The sequence below is a fragment of the Vombatus ursinus genome, unplaced genomic scaffold (assembly GCF_900497805.2).
Source record: "Vombatus ursinus unplaced genomic scaffold, bare-nosed wombat genome assembly UNPS02014778.1, whole genome shotgun sequence".
NCBI classification, from domain to species: domain Eukaryota; kingdom Metazoa; phylum Chordata; class Mammalia; order Diprotodontia; family Vombatidae; genus Vombatus; species Vombatus ursinus.
This window is the reverse complement of record NW_020954556.1, coordinates 47,431,624-47,454,384: the sequence shown is the minus strand read 5'-3', so window position 1 is coordinate 47,454,384 and position 22,761 is coordinate 47,431,624. Positions and strand designations below refer to the sequence as shown.

At 35.7% G+C, this 22,761-nt stretch overlaps 2 protein-coding genes across 2 annotated transcripts in view; one reads left to right on the top strand and one right to left on the bottom strand.

Annotated features, from left to right (window-relative positions):
• Nucleotides 1–10,945, top strand: part of RHOQ (ras homolog family member Q) — a 37,914-nt gene extending 26,969 nt beyond the window's left edge. The window contains exons 3-5 of the mRNA XM_027865062.1: nt 8,852–9,016; nt 9,728–9,823; nt 10,489–10,945. Coding sequence (XP_027720863.1) covers nt 8,852–9,016; nt 9,728–9,823; nt 10,489–10,644 — 417 coding nt within the window. The 3' untranslated portion in view covers nt 10,645–10,945. The remainder of the gene's footprint in view (nt 1–8,851; nt 9,017–9,727; nt 9,824–10,488) is intronic.
• PIGF (phosphatidylinositol glycan anchor biosynthesis class F) overlaps nt 10,833–22,761 on the bottom strand; it is a 43,058-nt gene continuing 31,129 nt past the window's right edge. The window contains exon 6 of the mRNA XM_027865061.1: nt 10,833–11,174. Within this exon, the coding sequence (XP_027720862.1) occupies nt 11,061–11,174 (114 nt within the window). The 3' untranslated portion in view covers nt 10,833–11,060. The remainder of the gene's footprint in view (nt 11,175–22,761) is intronic.

Below are 22,761 nucleotides of genomic sequence, written 5' to 3'. Positions count from 1 at the left end.
AAAACACTTAGTGGTCTATTTTTTTTTTTAATTCCACTGAGATAAATTTGAAATGAGCGATGAAAGGAAAATACTGATATAGTGAATAAAAATGTATAGACAATTATTAACCAAGTTTTGTGGAAATGGATACTTTAGACTAGTGACAAGAATGTTAATCTTTAGTCCATGTGTTAGTGTCCCTCCATGGTGCCCTCTGCGCTTTGGTAATAACTACCCTTTCTGTAGCTTGGATGTCATTAAGGGCCTTCCCTGAGATCTATTTTTAGATTCTCACTAGAAACAGATGCTTGGGATTGAGGGCCGTCTCATGATTACTGCTGTAAACCCTGAAAGAAACTGATAAATGTCCATTCATAAATCACAAATTTAAGTTACTGAGCTTAAGCTTTCCTAAGTTTAGCACATATTCCTAAGTATTTAGTGCTTTATATGGTTCTTCAGCCTATATTTCAAAGAAGATTAATCTGAGGACTCAACTTTTTTTTTTCTTCTTCCTTCCTGGACCACTAGTCCAACCACTAGTGAAAATTCATATGCTTAAAGTAACTAGTTGAGTTATTTGCAGGACTACAATGACATGTTGCCTATACATAAAAAGTACTGGATGAATAAAGATGGCGGGTGGGGAGGGGAAGTGCTCAGGCACCTCATAATTGAGAGGGGGAGAGGAGGATAAAACATGCATCCATAACTGTAACACATGTTACTTGCATCAGCGCTATTATTTTTCAGTGAACATACACAGCTCTCTATCTACCATGTTAATTTGGTGTAGCAAATATTCAATCTAGATCTCTCATACCTGAACTCAGACCCTTTCCCTGCCCCGTGCCACCCCCCCCCCCCACAAATATTCTTCACATTGATAACTTTATTTTCATTGTACTAGGGCAGGGTAGAGGGGACTTCTGCTGAGTACTATGCATGTGACCTTGGGCAAATTAAGTCATTTAAATCCATTTCTTCATCTGTGAAATGGGGATAACCTGGCACTTACTTACCTCACAAGGTGGTTGTGAAGGTCAGATGATACTTTTGGGGGATTCAACATTGTCAACTATCATATGAATGAGAGTGTACTTCCTAGGATATTCTAATTTGAATTTTACTGTCAAGATGCTAATTTTTACTTTAAAAACTTTTCAAAGCTCATAATTTGAGTAGATAAGAATAGTAGACTGTTACGCTAGTGTTAAGCTTCTTGAGGGCAGGAGACTACCTTTTGCCTCTTTTTTGTATTTCCTCACTCAGCACTATGCCTGGTCTTTAGTAGGTGCTTAATAAATGTTTATTGATTATTCATATGGTGTTCTTTGTAATCACATGGCCCGGATTCTAGTTCAGGCCAGTACTTCCTTTCCCCTGAACTCAGGCTGTAGCCTCCTAATTAGTCTTCATGCTTATAAAGTCTCTTCCGTCTCTGATTTGTCCTCCACGCTTTCAAAAATGTCCTAAAGGATAGAAATCAGATCATGTCACTCCCCTACTTAAAAATCTTCAATGGCTTCCTATTTTTTCAAGGATAAAGTAGAAATTCCTCATCCTTGCAGTTAAAACGCTCTATAGTGTAGGTGCAAACTACCTTCCCAAACTTATTTTATATTACTCTTTTTCACATGGTCAGCATTCAAACCAAACTGGGCTTGCCCAGCTCCATGCCTTTACATAGGCTATAGCCTAGAATGCTCTATTTTTAGGCTTCCATCAGTTAGAATTCTTAGTTCCCTTAAAGTCTCAACTCAGGTGTCTCTTCCTACTCAAAGCATTCCTGATCTCCTAAGTTCAGTGTTCTCTCTTCCTCCTCAAAGTTTTGCTTTTAATTTATCTGTACATGTTATATATAGAATGGTAGAATATAAGTCTCTTGAGGGAAGAATTGTTTTAATTTTAATTTTGGATTCCCAGTAAATGCTGCCTTGTACTTAGTAGGGGCTTGGTAAATGTTTAATGGATTGAATTGACTAATTTTTTAATATTCTTTTGGATAGTATTCCTGTTCCACTCAAGTCAGAAAGACAAATAAGCATACATAATAGGGTGTATTAGCAATATAGTTTTTTGCAGGATTTTTTTTTTTAAGAAAAAAATCTGAAGCTATCAGATTGGTGGAGATGAAAGCTAAGAGGGGAAGAAAGCTAGGCAAAATTTGGAAAGAGGAGATATATATACTTTTTTTTCTCCTGAAAAAATTGGGTGGTAGTGGAGATAAATTCTAAGAAAAAAGAAAACAAATTTTTTTCTAGAACCTTTTTTAGGCCTTTTCACCTCTTTCTAATGAAGATTTAAAAATTAATGTTCTCATTAAAATTGACTTTTTTGTCTTTTACATAAAATTTTTTCAAAACATAATGGGAAAAAAGCCTTTGTTTAATGCTGTAAAGTTTGTAAAAGTTAGTATATTTTTAATTTTTAAAAGACTTTATTAAATCACAGGCCCAGGAAAATTTCTCCAGTTCAGGTGAAAGGGAATTTCCTCTGAGATCCTGATATTTTATGTGTAGGGTCCTTCACTCATCACCTAGGCTCCTGATTTTGTCTTACACAATGCAAAGCCTGTGTGAACTAGAACCAAGTAGATACACAGAAGTGACCAAAACATGAACACCAAGAACATTTTTAGAGATTTTTGGTCATCCTTAAAGGGTATCAACATTTTAAATGTTTAAGGTTCTGCCAAGTTTATATCTGCTGTCTCTGTATTACGTCCCCCTCACCAGCAATGCTCTTCCTCCTCAGTAGCAGAAAATTGTAGCGGAATGATCCAGGTTGCAGTCCTTTCTGTGCCACTTAATAGTTGTGTGACTGTTAGTAAATCATTCAGCTTCTCTGGCCTTAAGTTTGGTCATTTGCAAAATGAGAGGACTAAATTGTCTCTTTCAAGTCTACAATTATATGATTTCTATGAATCTCTAACTTAAAGCCTCTTTCCTTTAAGGCTCAGCTCATCCTACTTCTAAAACTTTAATTACTTCTGCCCATAGTGATCTCTCCCTACTCTGAATTTGTATAGCAGTTACTATACGTACCTCTTTTTTAGCTAACCAAAGTTGTATATATTGTTTCATCACCTAGACTATATGCTCCCTAAAGGTACATATAACTTATTGTATTCAACAGGATCTGTGATCTCATTAACTTGGTAGTTTCCTCCACCAGTTCAGGTTCTTGCCCATCCTGTGTGACTCCTGTCCACGTTCTCACCAGAGTTCATTACGGGGGTTTGCCCAACATTCTGGAGGTTTTTCTTGATTTTTCCTGTTAAGCCCTCTGGCTGTTCATCTGACTTGCCTCCCTGTTGCTATGTGACCAGCTCATCTTTTTTTTTCCTGTCACATAATTATTTGATGACATATTTCACTCCTGTTCTTCAGAATTCCTTATTGGTTACATTTTGCAACATGCTCACCACCACCATGTGCCTCTCCATTGTCCTCTGTGTGATACCCATTTTGAGTTTTTTGGAGGCAGTAGTATCCCATGCCTCATGTATAGCAACACCCACAGAATTTTAGTATTGAAAAGATGGACCTTTGCTTTTGTGGGAAGCTGGGTAGCAGTAAAAGAGCTTGGCAGGTTCCTGAAAGCAGTTCCTCTCACTCTCTTCCTCCTGCGTTAACTCTTGAGTTCAAGCCCTAGTTCACTTGTCTTTCCTGGGTGGGTGGATGGACGGGCCAGACTCCTTTGAGTGATTATAGATCTCTTCCAGGATGCTCTGCAGGGTTCTGGGGCTTGATGCAATCACGACAACGTAATCTGCAAACAGAGTATCTAGAGAATCTCACCATCCACAGGGAACCTTCTTGGACTCAGAACTGGCTCTCCTCCTCTACAGTGCGATGCAAGCATAGGGCTCCCTCTTTTAGGCCTTACCTGATGTTTATGGTCTGCCTTTACTCAACGGGGTGATTGTTCCATCTTCCAAAGAATCCTGAGTGATTTCGATGCATGTATGGGAAAGAGCTTGTGAAAGAGTTCGCAGGGTGGCATTTTGTTCTACCGAATGAAATGGTTTTTTGTTTTCAGTCAAAAAATAAGCACAATGGGATCTTAGGTTTTCTAAAACTTTGAGTTAATTGTGAAATGGTAAGGGTGTGCTCCACTGTCGATACATGGGTAACTTTCAAAGATTTTGTATAGATGGGCAAGTGGACTTATAAGTTGGTAGTTATTGATGTGCTCTGTTCCTTTTTCCCCTTTTATCAGTAAGGTCTGAAATTTTATTTTTCCCATGCCTTTGATATCTTTTTTTCATATATCTTGTATATCAGTCCCTCAGTGCTCTCACAATTGTATAGCCTCCAGCATGGATCTGCTCTATATACATTTGGTCCACTCTGGCTTTGTTCTTGTCTTCTGTTCATTTTAGTGGCATCTCTGTCTCCTCTAGAAACATGTACAGAACTGTGATGTTAGGGACCGAGTGTTAAGAAGGATTTCTTGAAATTATTTTTGCAAATCTTTTCCCTTTTTCTTCTCTTTGTAGCCTTCCTTCCATTTTCATCCTTGCATGTCCTTGGGATAAATCTGTCTTCAAAGACCAGCTTAGCCACTTGGTGAATTTGGGGGACAAAGGACAGAGGATGACAATCCATGAAGCCAAGAAAAATAAAACCTGGGCTTAAGTCTTATGTGGCCCTCCTGCTTCTGCAGAAGCCATGGCAGAATGGTTGGAAAGGGAACAAAGGGTGCTAAGAATCACAGAATTTTGAACCATCAAACTTTAATTTGATTGTTAATAGTGTAAATGTGAGATCCTTGACCAGTGAATGGATATATTACTGGAAGAGGTGAACCATCACTCTTGACATTTGTGCTATACATGAAGAAGGAAGATGCAAATAACAGGAAGGATAACTCACAGGCACTCCTTGGAGAGGCAGAGAAAGGTGTTGGTAGAGTGGATTTTATCATATACTCAGAGGCAACAAAAAATGTTCTTTTCTGGGATATTTGACAGTTGTATATTGCAGCATTAATGATAAATATTTGCAAGAAGACTACCATAAAAATACAGTTCATTTTTGTATCCCTGCAAAGTCTTGTACAATATAGCTTACTCAGTAAATGTTGAATTTAATTTAATTGCTCTCAACTATGTGCCTGGTACATAACAAGCTCCTAGTAAATATTGGTTTGTGATTTCTAAGTAGCAGTTTATTGTAGAATAAACAGCAGTTAAAGGACTGACAAAAACAAATCTGCTACAGCGTGGTCATTTAAAATGGGAAAGATAAGCATGCATAAATCGACATATACAATGTAAATTAATATGCATACATTATTATTTAATTATAGTTAAGATGGCTACATTAATAATATAAACACACATGTAGCTTCCTCATTTTTCGCCTTAGACAAAACCACCAATATTTTTCTCATGTTTTTTTAGTTCTTAAGGGCTCAGGCCATCAGCAAAACCATCATTAAAGATTTATTAGGTGACTATTGTTTTTGTGTAAATGGACCATAAAGTCCTACTGGAATGCCTCGTCATGGCATGGAGGTGACTTTTGGAAGGCTGTGCCAGCAAAATGCATATTTTGGTACATTCTCGCTAGCTGGGTTTCCAGGACATGCCCAGTTTTGTTGTCTTGAGAACTAGTCTAGTTAAACACACAGAGTTTCATCACAAACTTGACTTCAGGGGGATGTATTTTTTTTTTCAGCTTCCTCTACTAGGTATACAAGAGTTATGATTTTTTTTTTTATGAGGCAATCGGGGTTAAGTGACTTGCCCAGGGTCTCACAGCTAGTAAGTGTCAAGTGTCTGAAGTCACATTTAAACTCAGGTCCTCCTGACTCCAAAGCCACTGTGCCACCTAGCTGCCCCCAAGAGTTGTGATCTTTATGAATGAAGGGAACACCTACACTGATAGAATGCCAGATCCTTGAAGTATGGAGGAGGGGTTGAAGTCTGCCTCTGTGAAAGGTTTCATTCACCTTGATGAATCAAGAATCTTTTAAAGTATTTAAGTAGCATGAACAAAGAATAGATTTTAAAGCCTAAAAACTCAATAGTGTGGCATTAATCTCATTATAATGAGCTATTTGGCTAACTCTTCCTGAATTAGAGAAGATAAAATCTACATTTGTGGAGGGGAGTTCCCATACTGATGAAATAATAAACCCTTGAAATATCTTAGTGTGTATAGATATATTCCCTTATCTTAATTTGAAATGAAAGATCACTTATTAGAACAGATCCATCAGGCCTTTTAAATCCTATTTATTGTACCATAATCTAGTACTTAAATCAACCAATATTAGGCAAGGTACATTTTGTGTGTGTATGTATATTTTGTCATATATTTATATAATTATCTATGTAATAGATAATTATATAGCATAATTAATACAAATACTCAAATATGTGTATCCCTAAATAAATACACCTATATATCCTTACATCTATATGTATGTATATGTACATATATATAAATACACCCTTTATATCTATAATTAATGCTCAAATATATGTGTATCCCTGATTAAGAAATGACTAACCCTGAGGGAGATGCTAACCTTTATAATTGACACTTATATAATAACACTTTAAAGTTTGCAAAGTGCTTCGCACATATAATTTAAGCAAGCACACAACCTGCCAGTTTTAGAGCCAAAATGTACAACCTGGATTTAAGAAGTTAATAGGCACCCTGATGTTCATCCGCTTGATCTAAAGAGGACAGAGTCTGTCATAGTTCACCTCTGTCCAGATTGTGATTGACAGTGATCACCTAAAAGGCCAAAGCCAGAGGTGGTAGGTCAGAGTGAAGGTCTTGAAGAGTCAGGTTGGGGGTGGGAAGTGAGTAGAGTAACAAGATTTCTAATAACATTAGAGAGATGCTCCCGAGGATTCCAGGAGTCCTTGGGTAGCAGTAAACCTTCTTTTTAGGATTCTTGGTCTACTCATTAGGGTTTAGCTAGTCAGTAAATGGCCAAAGATTCCCTTAACCAATTCACAATCTTATCGGCAGGACCCAGGTCTGAAGAATAGAGGCAGAAAAATAGGATAGTCATTTCTAAACATGCTTTGAAAACATATTTCATTGGAACATTTCAAATGGAAGCTTTTTTTAAAGAACACCACTAGGAAAAGAAAAGCACTTTAATGCATTTCTGAAGAGAGGTGCTGTTTCTTTGGCCAGAAATAAAAGGAAGCAGAAATCCTCAAAGCACAAGGCACAATCCTTGAGCCTGTAACTTCGAGAATTCTTCTATTTTGCAGCATTTTCAATGTTCAGCTTCTTCCTTGGGCTTCATATAATGTTCTAGTTGCCAGCTTCAAATGTATTAGTACCTAAAAATATATTCCAGCTTCCTCAATCAGAACTAAAAAATTTAATTGATTTTTAAAAAATTAATAAGAGCATTCAGATTTGACTGTGGGCAAAGGAGGAAAAGTGACTTGGATAATTGACTATTCCCAAATTAAGGGCAGTGACCACAACTGCAAACTTCCTTTATTCTGACAAACTAAAAGTACACAGAGGATGAGGCGATGAGGCAGATTGTGCTTACTCCTTACAAAATTTCTTCCTGAGTTCACTCAGGATGTTCAGAGTTCAAGCAATTTTATCTCAGAGAATTGCAATTAATACTTTAGTTAATCAGGGTAATAAACTGATCCTTGTGGTAGCAAATACTGGATCTGAGGTTAGAGGCTGAAGCAGTTCATCTTAGACACAGACTCTGTTGATATGTTTTAGGTCAGAGAAATAGCATCTCTTTTTACTTCCTTTTCTTTTACTAAAATAGAATTTTTAAATCCCTAAAGATTATGTTCAATATTATTAATGTTTTTTACTGGATTCAAATTCTGTGAAAACTGATAATCTGGATAGGTTAAATGGTCACTCTGGAACACACCATTCAATGACCACACTATATAAGTTAGAGTGAAGGGGGGCATTGAGAAAAAAGGGTTAATTATTTTAACATTACAGATGTGGTCCATACCCATTTCTCAAACCAACTTACAGCAGGCCATCAATTTGTTCTGTTTTAGTATTAAGGGTGCAGAAGAATAATGTTCCTGGGTTAAGTAGTTATGATAGAAATTAATCAGACACTGTTCTTTGCTCTCTAGAAGAATAATCTACAATTTAAAAGGGACAGGAAAGGCCCAAGAAAATGAAACATTAACACAACTGTATTCCTTTCAGGAAAAGCACAGTTTAAAATTATACAAGCCTCAGTTTCAGTCCATGATACTGCTGATAGTCAACTTTTACATAGCACTTTTACATATAGGTAGTGTGGTATATTGGGCACTGGACTTGGAGTCAGGAAGACCTGAGTTGTACACAATATGCTTAATATGTGAAGAGGATCTTGAGCTAGGAAATCCAAAATTTTGAACTTAATGGCTTTCAGTAACCATTATTCTCAGGGTTGTTGTTAATGATACCATTATACTTCTCCTCTACTCACACCCCCCACCCCCCAAATAAAGTAAAAATATTTTAATCAAAGGGTAGCTAGGTGGCACAGTTATATAGCACAGATATAGTGCTGGTCTTGGAGTCAAGAAGACCTGAGATAAAATCCAGACTCAGACTAGCTGTGTGACCCTGGGCAAGTCACTTGACCTTATTTGCCTCACTTTCCTCATCTGTAAAATGAGCTAGAGAAGGAAATCGCAAACACTTTGGCTATCTTTGCCAAGAAAACCCCAAAAGGGGTCACAAAGAGTCAGACACGACTGAAAACAACTAAATATTTTTAATCAAATATATGAAAAATGGAATTAAAGTATTCTGAGTAGCCATTTGTACATGTTCAATTTGTCTGCTGTTCCTGGATATTTTACTTTAAAATGCAACAGAGTTTTTTCCTCTTTCCCCAGGAAGACTATGATCGCCTGAGACCTTTATCTTATCCTATGACTGACGTCTTCCTTATATGTTTTTCTGTCGTAAACCCAGCCTCCTTTCAAAATGTGAAGGAGGAGTGGGTACCAGAATTAAAGGAATATGCACCGAATGTACCCTTCTTATTAATTGGAACTCAGGTATGTCTGATAACTCAGGTATGTCTCTTCCCTTTCTACTCTGTTCTAGCTTTCCTTTTGCCTGAGTAACCATCTGACAGGTTTGATCATGTTGCTTGCTCAGAAACCAATGACACCTCACTGCCTCAGTTACAAAAAATCTAGCCTCATCTCCTGCTGTCCAAAGCCAAGCTAGATGAGTCAGTATCCTTGATACTCAACCTGCTGAATTCCTACCTAATTCAAGGCCCAGTCATGACCTTTGATTTCCCCACCAGAAACAAATCCCCTTTATGTTCCCCCAGAACTCTGGGACCTTTCCTTTAGCATTTATTGCATTCTCCCCTTAAACATGTTATATGTAGTCATATATAACTAAAGAAAAGCATCTTGTTATCTTCTATCCCCTCAGTGCTTAAACATGTTTGAACTCAACTTCTTTCCAAGAAAAAAGATTCCCGGTAGCTGCTATAGTTGGTTGGGGGTCTGGGTCAATCAGATGGCTGCAAAGTTTAGCAAGTAATCCAAATTGTTTCACCTTTGAATTAGGACTAAGTTCTATAGTCAGTTTGGAGAAAGTAATGCTGGAAAGAACAACTACAATAGTTTGAAGAAAAAAAAAACGCACCTTTTTAATCCATTTTCTTTAGGAACGTGGGAAATAAGTGGGAATAATTATTTTATTTAACCTTGAAAAGTTTTGTAATTTTGGTACATTACCAATCTTTTTAGATTGATCTTCGAGATGACCCCAAAACTTTAGCAAGGCTGAATGATATGAAAGAAAAACCTATATGTGTGGAACAAGGACAAAAACTAGCAAAAGAGGTAAATAGATCATTCTTGCATATCTTTTCAGGTAAACCTATTCTTATTAAGATGCATAAGGTAAAAATAATGTCAGAGATGAACCTATGGAATACCAGCTTATACTTTCTTCTAAAAAGTAAACTTTTAAAAAGCAACTCAGAAATATGGGCTGACAAGTTGGAGAAATTTAAAATGCTTAAAGAATTTTTTGGTCACTAGTTAGACAAATGATATATGACCATTTAAAGGTGAAAGAAACTTAGTACATGCATCTGATTAGTGGAGCAGCTGCAGAATTTCAGTAACTTTTCAAACAATTATCAGTCTTGCAGCTTGGTTTAAAAGTAACTAATTCATGATCTTTCTCAACTTCTTGCAGAATTAATTACTCATTATGGCAATAAGCATCAGTCACTTGAAGAAATAATAGTGGCACATATAAGATCTTTCTATTAGAATTCTTAGTAGCCTCTAGATTAAACCTAAGAGAAAACTGAGTATTTTGGTTCTGACTCTGTACTAATGGGAAATTTATATTGTTCCTTGTAATAGTCAACTAGAAATTAATGGAAATAGGGTATCTTTGAAATATTTTAGAGGACATTTTTTTCAAGCAAAAAATCCATAATAATTTGCTTTGGAAAACTTAAAAATGCCTAATTATTGACCTTTTCCCCCCACAGATAGGAGCATGCTGCTATGTGGAGTGCTCAGCTTTAACACAGAAGGGCCTGAAGACGGTTTTTGATGAAGCTATCATAGCCATTTTAACTCCAAAGAAACACACAGTGAAAAAAAGAATAGGATCAAGATGCATAAACTGTTGTTTAATCACGTGAGACAGGTCTGCACTGTCCAGGAATACTATGTATTTCTCTCCCACTATAGGAAGCGGTACAGATAAACCTCTTGCAGGTAAAGTTTAGAAGCTGAGGTCAAGAAAGTAAACTTCAGAAATCTGCGAAGTTCATTAAGAATAGCCAACCACAGGCCAGGAAGCAGCCAACAGCATCATCTGAAGCCACAATCTATTACAAATACTTTATTTCAGCTAGAAGGTACAATCTCTCAGGGGTTTCATAGTTTAAAAAGCTACAACCACACCATGTTGCAACTGCATAAAAAATGCTGTAAATGGAATTGCTTGGCTCTGTAGTAATACTTCAGAAGGTTTGAATCTTCTGCTTTGACCACATAACTTTCTGCACAGTCTTTATGGAATCTGCACAAAGAAACGCCTTCTCTTTTGCTCCACTTATCTGCTCTTGTATGTGAGCTGCTTCCTGTTCCTGTAAATCCATACAGGGGAAATGAGAAGACCAGCCACGTACCCAAAGGTGGCTCCCAGCGTACAAGAGATGGGCCAGACCTAAGGAGAGAGTGTGGGAGACAAGAGGGAAAATGTTTTATCTTGTACTTGAGCACAAGTTCTGTGTAATCTAAACATTTCTATTTTAAAGCTTAACATGCTTTCCTAATGAATGCCAAAACTGTAATAAGATTATACCTGCATTTATCATGAACACTAAATGCTGTACAGTTTTTAGTTAATGTGCAATTAAGATGTATCTGAACTTCTGCCAACTGTAGATTTAGTTTGATGCTCCCAAAACTTGCATGAGAAACATGCTAAAACTTAAGTTTTGGGTCAGACTTATGAAATATCTTCCCACTTTGCTGTATATCTGGGGCTCAATTCAGGTCTTCAAACCAGTTCATTTTTATAAAAAAAAAAAAAAAATTCTTGCCCTGTTGCTGTGTACACTGGATGACTAAGAAGGAAGATGTGATTACCAAACAGAAAAATCTTTAAACTATATAAAATAGGGGAAAGGACCCCGAAATCAAAACCTGTTACATGAAATTTATCACAGAACAGATGCTGTCAAAAGAAGTCCTTTTGGGAACCCCTCCCCACCAAAAGAGCTAAGATTGAATGTCCTCTGAGTTTCACTTCAGAATTGGTAACAAGATAAATACACAGAGCTAAAATGGACTTAGTGATCACCTAGATCAGGGATTCTTAACCTTATTTGTTTCATGGCCCCTTCTCAGAATGTTTTTATATGCATAAAACAGAAAAGAATACAAAGGAAACCAATTATTGAAATAGTTATCAAAATATTTTAAAAAACAAGTTCGTGGTCACAAGGTTAAGAACCCCCGATATATTCTAGACCAAACCCCTCCCTCATTTTTATGGCTGGGAACACTTGGGGTTCACAGACATGAAAGGATTTGCCCAAGATTACAAAGGCAGTAAGTGGAAGAACCAGAATTTGAAACCAGATCTTGACCTCCAGCTCCTGTACTCTTAACACTAGTCTTTTAGTCAGTTTCTTGAGCCTTACAATGACAGGAGTAAGGAATGTTGATTTTATTTGCCTATTGGATCACAGAATTTCAGAGTTGGAAGGGACTTGAAGGCCACCAGTCCAAACCATATATGAAAAAGGATTCTCTCCACAACTATGCCCTATAAGTAGCCCTCTGGCTTTTGTTCAAAGAGCTTAAGTAAGAAGGGGAAATCACTTATGTTCCAAAATATCCTATTTCCCCCTTTTAGTTTTTCTTTACATTAAGCCTAAATTTTCTTCTCCTCAACTTCTACCCTAATTTGTAGTACCCAGAACTGAAGATTCTATTTCATATATGGTTTAATTTGCTTTCAGACAAACTTCTGCCATAACCACTTTCCCACTCTGGACTCATGAAAATGATTTGTTGAATCCAAATGAGTCTTTACATTTATTCTTAATAAATTTCATCCTTTTGGATTTGGCCCAATGTTCTATACCATCAAGATCTTTAGAATCCTAGCATCCAGTATATCAGCTATCCCTCACAATTCTGAGTCATCTGCATAGTTAAAAAGCACACCATCCATGCCTCTATTCATGATAAAAACACCAAACAGCACAAGACCAAGCACAGATCCCCAGAGCGCTCCACTGGAGTCCTCCTGACGCCAAATCATTAAAAATGACTCTCTGAACCCTCCCAATCATTCAACTCATTCCAAGTCCACCTAAACGTACTACCAGCTAGCTGATGTCCCCCGCCCCCTTCATTTCCTCCCACAAGAATAGCATGAGATATCAAATACTTTAGTAGCAATCATGTACAAAAATGAAATGTAGTAAAGTCTGACATGTCCTGCCCATCATGTGGATCTTTCATCACCATGCTTCCTTTTCTATAAGTTCACTACTTTGTGAGATTTTCCCAGGAACTGACGTCTGCTCATAACTGGCAGAGACCATTTTCTTCACAACTTTAAAAAATGACGACATATGCCCTTCTCCAATCCTGCAGTAGCTCTCTGATTTTCTTGGTATAGGTTGCACAATCTTCAGGAAAAGGATTGGTTGGATTTTTTTTTATTTTAAATGTATTCATCTGTAAGTATGTATTTCAATATACTGGAACTTCTAGTCCTTGAAGTACATACCACAGTACAACTTTAAGGTAATACTTAGTCTTCATAGCACAGTCCTCTTGGTAAAGGAACCTCTTTGCTAGGGGTCCATGACAGACTGGCCTAATACTGAATAACAACACTCTTATGTAATCATTCAAATAAGGCTCAATTATACAAAGGGTAGTCAGTAATTAAGGCAAATTTTCATTTTTATCAAGTATTTATTAAATATATACACCACTACATACCCTCGTTACTTTGTCTAAATATACACTATGCACTCAAATCACCTTATTGACTACACTTCTTATATAAACATATAGTCAGGCAAATTTAACCTAAGACTACCCTACCACCATTTTTTTTTCTTGACTGTAAAATGTTAACTATCCCTTTCTATATTTCAGAGTCAGGATAACTCATCTGATTCAAGTAGCTAAGAGTATCGTAGAATATCTCCTAGTTTATATAGCCCCAATCATGATTTCTGTTATATTCAGTTTGATTTCTATAAGATTCTAGGCACAAGCTGATTAGTTACCACTAGACTGCATATTTCTGGGTAATGGAACACTAGATTGTTCCCACTTGAAAAATGTTTCAGTACTTAAATGTGCTGTCAGTCATTAAATTAATAATATAATGGCTCACTGTATGTTAAGCCTATAGGAAATGTTTTTTTTTTAATACAAAGGTTTCTGCATAATAATAATAAATATTTACATCATGCTTCTCAGTTTATACAGTGTTTTCCTTATAACAAGCCTGTGAAGCAAAGTGTATTATCCCCATTTTATAGATGAGGGAAACTGCTCAGATGGGTTAAGTGATTCCTAAAATAAGATCCTACCTCTCAACATTCACACAAGTAGGAAGTATAAGAGTTGGGACTTGAACCAAGGTGTTCCGAATCCAGTGATCTTTTCACTACACCACTTTACAAGATTATTCTGCCCAGTAAAAAAACTATTTTTGTATCATCTAAGTTGTTTGAGAAATGATGACTTTGGAGTCAGAAGGCCTGGGTGACCTTGGGCAACTCCCTCAGCCTCTCTGGGCACTAATTTCCTCACCTGTAAAGTGAAGGAGATTGAAGAGATGATCTCTATGGTCTGGCTCTAATTAGTCTTATGAACAAGAATAGTGACCGCTTACCATTTTCAATTAGATTTGGTGGACTGTTGTTTTCAGATCATAACCATGGACAGATTTTTTTTTATGGTGTAAATGGAATCTTCAGAAATCTAGCTGAGCTTATTTAGAATATCCAAGCTTATTAGATGATAACCTTCAAAGCTTAGAATTTCTATGAAGACAGGTCCCAAATGGTTAGATTTAGAACAATGAATCCCTGAAGTAGCTGCATTATTTGAATTTGCACTGCATAGTTCCATATTTTACATACACAGTGCAAATTCAAATACATGTAACCTCTCCTGGCTGGGGAGGCAGGAGACCCCTTCTAATTGCAGCTCTGCCATTACCTTTTGCAGGTCACCTCACCTCTTTAGGGCTTATTTTCCTCACCTGTGAAATGAGTTCCTTCCAACTCTAAAATTGTAAAGATTCTAATTGTACTTGGTTGCTTAATAAACATTTTTAGACCATTAGGCTTTCATCTTCACATTCCAAAGACAAATTATTCATTCATTATTGGTCTTTAGAGCTTTAGCAAAGATGATAATGTCATCTGTGATTCTGAGGTGCCTTAGGTTGTACTCTTGAGCTTGATGAATTTGGGGTGATTTGTCCTCTATTCAGAGCTATTTAAAATGAGCATTTTCTTATGGAAAGTCCTAGTTATGCTACTTTAACTCAACCAAAGATTCTGGTTTTTTTTGTTGTTGTTGCCGTTAATATTAGGTCACTGGAAAGGGCCTTTCAGTAAAACTCCAAGGCTTGAGGATTTTTTTTTTTTAAAGACAATGAAGGCAGTTGTTTGGAAATAAAATAAAACCATATTATAGTAATATGAGCTAACCTGGAAGATCAGTCTGAAATTACATTTTCAAAGGAATTAAGTTTGATTATACAAATGTGGGAAGTAAATCCAAATAACTTAAATTGTTCTTTTATTGCTTAATATAAGTCTTGTTTTAATGAATAATAAACTTATAATTAGTATTTTTTGCATAAAATGTGAAGTCTTTAAAAATATCTTTTTCTCTCTGAAATTGTTTTATATTCTCTGCTTAGTGCATTACCTTTTACAGCAAAATGAACCTCAGCCCAGAGTAGGTTAAGCTTTCAAAAATTCCAGATTAGTAGTGCCTGAATGAAGCTTTATCATAGAGTATTTTAGTAACCTTTGTTTCAAAACAGTGCTTCTATGTGCAGTAACATTATTAAATTTAAATACAAAATAACAATTCTGTTTCTCCCTAAGTGATTATTTTTTTTTTGGTCCCATATTAACTCCTACATGACAAATAAATGAATATGCAGAGTTTAGGATGTGTGCAAAGCATCAAACTTTTTATCTTGTATAGTAGTAGCCTGTATTTAAAACTAAATAATAGCCTTTGTCCTATTAAGTAAAGAGAACTTGTATTAGTTTTCCTTCTTCCCTTTATTTTCACTTTTCCTTTTATCTACCTAATATGGTCAAAAAGTCCAAACCATTTGGAGTCAACAAGTTCAGCCCACTTGTAGTCTATTAAAATCCAAAAATATTTTCAAAGGTTTGGTAGATCTTCCTTTTAGCTGCCCAGTCAAATTCCAACTTGAGTCAATGAATCTACTCTTTGTAAATTCCTATCTAATTTCAAGCCTATGCTCCTCTGCTGACATTTGTCTAACATTCATTGTATTATTTATAAATAGCTGAAATTTTTTCAAACTTGCAGTCGAATAACCAAAAAACCCCAAAATTCTATTTTTAAATGACTTGTTTAGAACCATGAATTATGATTCTGAAATACTGCTTTTCAAAATTATTTTACAGATTTAGAAAAATATTGTTGCCTTGCCACCAGCAATTAAAACTACTCCCTAATATGGAGGAAAGAAAACGCTTAGCTTCTGGTGCATGTCCTAAAGCCATCCCAGATCAGGTATACATTATGACTGCTTAATCTTACTTTTCCTTCCCGAGAGAGGCCATGTTCCAACTTAACAGGTTACTTTTTTCTATTATATTATGATTTTATTAAATTGAATAGTGTTTGAAATAAATGGGCCAAGACTACGGTATGGGAATATGTTTGTTAAGGAAGACTTCATCTTATGTCATTTTTGTAGTAGAATTTAACCTAAAACAAGAATTAGTAAAAGGCAGTTGATTTGTAGCAAAGGAGATCAATGGCAAATGGAACATTGCCATAAGCCCCAGCCTTTGTGAAAGGTTGCTATTACTGGCCGCTCCCACTCAAGATTTCTATTAATGCTCTCCATTAAAAACTAAGAAATGACAATATGATGAATACCATCTTTTCTTCAAATGTTACTTCTACTTAATGTCTTATTTCCATGGTTTTGATAGCAATGACAATATTTTATACAAAGAGTACCTTCTCTTTTTCAATCTTGAAGAGTCTCGATTTAATATGACAGATTTAACAACAAGCATTATCTGCCTATTATGTGCTAGGCACAGAAGATATAAAGACAAAAGTGAAACTGCTGCCCTCAGCGTGCTTACATTTGATCAGAAGAAACATATACATAGAGACAGATATATACAAGCAAAATACCAAATAAACAGAGTAATGAGTGAGAGGAGGGTACTGCAAAAAAAGTTTTTATGTTTTTTTGCTCAGGAGGCATGATGGTAATGCAAAGAGATGGATTTGGAGCCAGAAGACACAAGTTGTATGCCTTTGGGCAAATCACCTAACAGTAATACTGTACTGGCATCGTGGTTTAGTGAAAAGAGGATTTGAAGTCAGGACCTTGATTCAAATGCCTATCTGTATAGGCACTATTTCTTCACCTGTGAAATAAAGGGGTTGGAATAGATGATTTCCAAGGTCCTTTTGTATTCTAAAATTACCTTGATTGAAAGGACAGCTTTGCTCTCTCTTGCTACAACTGACCCCCAGGTAGGACATGAGTAAACAATTAACAAGCATTTATTAAGAGACTACCACCTGTCGAGCACTGTGCTGGGTGCTAGGGATAATAACACAAATACAAAACAATGAAACAATCCTTACTTTCGAGGGATTCATGGTCTATCGGATACAACTCTACTGTCACAACCTGGGATGGCCAAGTAGTCTTTTGCTCTCTAAAACACAATAGAGGAACAAAGTCCTCCACAAAAGACATGTCCAAACTGTTGCTAAAACAATCATTAAAAAAAAAAATTCTGTGTGTATTCATATATATATTTACATATTTAAATGTATATTTATGTGTTCATAGTTCCTATGAGCCCTTCCCTTAGTTGGATGACTTGCCTTTCATATCATTTTCTTCCTCCTGTTGTGTTTTATCTTTTTGATGTCTTTCGTCTCACAGAAAGATCTTAGAGATCTGTCACGTTGCCCTTACTACATTACTAATAGGAATGCAAAGGGAATAAGTCCTTGTATAGCACCTACTATGTGTCAGTCACTGTTCTAAACACTTTACAAATATCAGATTTGATCCTCACAACCCTTCAAGGTAGGTGTTGTATCTCCACTTTAAAGTGGAGGAAACTGAGGCAAACAGAGGTTATGTGAACTGCCCAGTGTCACACAGGTAGGTCAGCATCTGAGGCTGGATTCAAAGTCAGGTTCTTCCTGTCTCCAGGCCCAACTGCTCCACCTTGCTGCTTTTAAACAACAGAGGAGATATGTTTCAGCAAATCCATACCTAGAGAGTAACTGATATCCTGGTTTAAAAGATCTTACTAGTTGCACCTAAAATATTCAACTTTTATACAGGTGTTTAACAAATGCCGAATTGAACAGAATTCAGTATTTAGCTTAGAATTTAATTTTGTTAGGTTAAATGAAGGGAGACAAAATTTCACCTTTAAAAGATCAGACTAAATTTATCAGAATAACATAGCTAGGCATTAGTTTAGAATAACTAATTTGGATTTGGAGAAGGCACTTGGTCCAAGGAATTATTTTTTAAAATTACCAAATAAAAGACACATCTCTTCAGACAAGTAGAAAACAAAATAATGCCAAGGTACTCTAATGAATTTTTAAAGAAATGTTAAAATCCAGTATTGGATTTTAGTATAAAATCCAGCAAAAATTTATAAAATAAAATTTTAGTATAAAACCCAGTACTTTTAAAAACTGCTATTCAAAGGCACCACTACAAAGACAACAGTTAACTATACTAAATGAATTTTTAAAAACTTTGTTTATTCTAGGAAGTAACCTTTCCCCCATATTTGCTATTTTAAAGATAAGTCGTGTATTATTTTTCATTAAAATCAAGTTACTTGTGTTTTCTTAAAAATAAACAATTCATCAAAACTCACAAGGACATCATTTGGTTCTCAAAGTATCTAGTCTGTGTCAGCATGCAATATTGATTTTTCACTCATAAATAAAAGCATTTAAATCATTCTGAAAAATGTCAAAAAATCACTTACATATACATTCTAAAATCATACTAACTCTCTGATCTGACATTTCTGAAGATTTCAGTTCTAAATCATTAAGAAAAAAGATTCCAAGTAAGCATTCAAGTAAGAATTAAAATAACATTTATGGGCACACAATTATCAGTTAAGAGCCCAGAAAACTGAATCATTTCCAGTATTTATAAAATAAAGTTAATGTAACAATTACTTAAGATTTTGTACAGTCTTTTTGCCTAATTTTACTAACACCTGATGTTTGAACTAAAATATATTTTGTGCTTTAAGATTTTAAAAATCAATCTAGGAATACAAATAATATAGGTGACAGTTACTGGGTGTTATGAGCTTTCTAATTACATTCAGTTACCTATATTTTTGGATGAAAATTTTGCCATGTCCTCTAGGTCTCTTATTCATGCCTTATAGATTTTTAAAATTTGCAATTACCCATTTTAAAATGTCATCATTTTTTGCTTTTTGCATATATTTCACCACTAAGCTAAATGTGCCAGCTTAAGAATAACTTCTGGGTGAGTTGGTCAGGGGAAAGATAGGTAAAATGTGGATGGCCATTTGGTATTCAAATTTTAAAAATATTCTAATGTCTGCAAATTTCTTATGTCTCAACATTCTATTTTCTGTATTCTTTTTAAAAGATATGTATGTGGCATATTTGAATTTGAAATGAAAGAATTATACTTAAAGTGAAAATATTACAATCTTCAGTCTACAAATATGTAAATATATTTACATGTCTAACTCTATGAGGACAGAGATCAAAATTAGAATAAAATGAATAGGCAGCTGCCAATGCAACATATTTTAAAATAATGCCATGTCCATGACCTAAAAAACACCAGAAGGGTTGTCCCTTTGCCCTATACATGCAACCACATTTAATAAATATTATTCTTCACATCATGTATCCTGGGAATAAAAACCAAAGAGAGAACTCTCAGGAGCTTAGGAAGGTTGCACTGAGAATCAGACAATTAGCCATTAACAGACATGGAGGTGAAGCCAGACTTCTAACGCCTTGCTCTTATTGTTTATTCCTATGTTATAAAAGTGACAGAAACACAAATACTGTTTTTGAAATCAGCAATTAATTGATGTGAGTTAGCTTCATTAAAGATGAAAACATACATATTATGCTAGTAATGGGGTTATAAACTCAGTTTAGACCGTTTAATTTAAAAGCTTAAGTAAAACTAAAAGTTCCAACAACTAGTATGTATTTTCCACACTCAAAAATAAGGAAAATTACTGATGCTGTTTCCAAGTTGCTCTCATTAATGTTATGTGTTATAGGGAGAAGTGGTATATAATACATAAATCAAGGCACTGAGGACACTGAAAACCACTGCCTTCAGATGAGCAAGACAGACCCAAAGTTGAAACTAGTCATCTACTTAATTTATCCATAGGGTCTTAGGATCACAGCTTATCAAAGGGAAACACTTGAAGCTTTAAGGTCTCACAATGTACTTTCTTTTTTTCTTTTTTCTTTTTTTGGGCTAGGCAATGGGGTTAAGTGACTTGTCAAGGATCACACAACTAGTAAGTGTCAAAAGAGTCTGAGGTCAAATTTGAACTCAGGTCCTCCTGACTCCAGGACCGGTGCTCTATCCACTGCACCACCTAGCTGCCCCACATAATGTACTTTTTTAATGTGTTTCACTTTTTTGTAGGGTAGATTGTGTCAGTTACAAATACAAATAACTTTGCATTTGCATTCCAAAGGGCCCTTTTTTAAATTCTGATGAAGTCTCCACTGGTCATGAATGCTAATGTTCTTCCAGTATTCACTGAAATACCCCTTCAACTGGCAGGTTTCTGGATATGGGAACGAAAAGATGAAAGTATAGATCAAGCTTATCTTTTTCTGGTGGTAGAGCTATATTCAATTTTACAAACACTTACAAGCTAATGTATCTCAGGCACTCCACTAGGCTCTGAAGACAATGATTTACGCATACACTCACCGACAAAGTTTCTCTAGTAACATTCCGACATTCAAGAACTTTGGGTGTACATAGAATCATGTAATAAATGTGCAAAGAAAGGGTATAAATATGAGAGATGCTGACTGGGGGTAAGAAGTAAAAGAGTCAATCCTTAGTCATGGGGAAGAAAGTAAAATTAAATAAATCTTACAGGGATGCAGCCCAAGACCTTGCCCTCCTTAACTAAGACTTTAATCAAACGGAGTAGTAATAAGCCAGATAATGCTAGTAGCCATGGTTACATCAAAATAAAATTGTTAGTTTATCAACATGATTGTTATTTAGTCACTGAAGTCCACACACCATTTAATTTCCTACTAAATGTATACAATAAAAGGTGGAATTTGTTTTAGAACAAGATATATTTAAACTAGAAAAACAGCTACGTTGCAGGGTGCCCCAGAAGTCTTAGTGTGTGTACAAGAAAACATGTTACTTAAAATGTATCAAACCAAGTTCATAAAATTGACGCTAATCCTTGAATACAGCCAATATAAATTTTTAATAATGTGTCCAGATGTTACGGCCCTGATTTTGATTTACATAAAAGTATTTTGTACTATCTGGCACTTAAATTTTGCTCTTTGTCTAAGTTTTGGGGAAAATCTATGCTTAACAAATATTAATTGCTGTGTGAAGCTAGGCAAGGCACTTCTCTTGTATAGGCTCAGGCTATTGTCTAATCTGTAAGTTACAGAGCAAGGATTGATCTTCATTGGTAGTTGTTTCCTCACTGAGAGTTTACCAAACCAGTGAAGTCACAGGTCCTATCCAGGAAAAAAAATGTAATTCCTACAAATGAAAATGACTAAAAATAGGGACAATAATATTTTATTTATTTTGCTGGCATTTACAAAGAGCTTTAAGGCTCAGAAAGCACTTTACATGTTATCTCATTTGAACCTCACCACAATACCCCCATTTTACATATGAAGAAATTGAGGCCCAGAGAGGTTAACTAACTTACTCAGGGTCACCTGCTAATACACATCTGAGTCCAGATTTGAACTCAAATGTTCCTGACCCCAAGTCCAACACTATCCACCTTGCCACTTGGCTGTCTCAATTCAATAAAATGTTCAAATAAATAAGGTAAAACTTTATTTATCCCACCTGGGGGGAAAATGCTGTTTCACATGGGATTTTTCTTTTCCAAATAGTTGAAGCTTAGTCCTTATTCCCCAAATGCTTTATTTTTTAACAACTTTTGATAGATCTTTCTAAAATGCCCAAGATTTAGAGGTTTTTCCTGCAACAGTTCTATAATCAAGTACATTTTCACTCATGTCCGACTCTTCATGACCCCATTGGGATTTTCTTGGCAAAGATAATGAGGCGGTTTGCCATTTCCTTCTCCAGCTCACTTTCCAAATGAAGAAACTGAGGCAGATAGGGTTAAGTGACTTGCCCAGGGTCACCCAGCTAGTGTCAGGCTGGATTTGAATTCAGGTCTTCCTGACTCCAGGTCCAGCACTCTAATCACTGTACCACCTAGCTGCTGACTTTGCTACATGTAGAAAGACAATTTTTTTCTAGTTAAATGACAGACTTATCTATTTTTTAATCACTACAAAAGTTGATATAGAAGAGCACTACACATAATTAAAAGGATTTATATGACTTTACACTAAAAAATGTAATCATTAAACATGTCCCAAACGCCTTTAATTTTGTGAAGGTTCCAAGAACCTAGAGATACAAATATTCATATCTTTTAACTTGTTGATCAGCTTCATTCAACTAAAATGTCATCTCTTCCCTCTAGTTTCTATCATACATGATGCCCTGATCCATGTCTTGAAAGTTACCCCAAAAAAGCCTTGAATTTTTAAAGATAAGTCTCACAAGATTCTGCAAAAAAGGTAGCAAATTTAAGAGGAAAAAAAAATTCTTTCATATTAAAAAGTTGACACAATACTATCCCCACAAAACTTTTTAAAAAATTAGATGCTATTGTGTTATTAAATGTTAAAAGCTATATATAAAACACAGGCCTAAC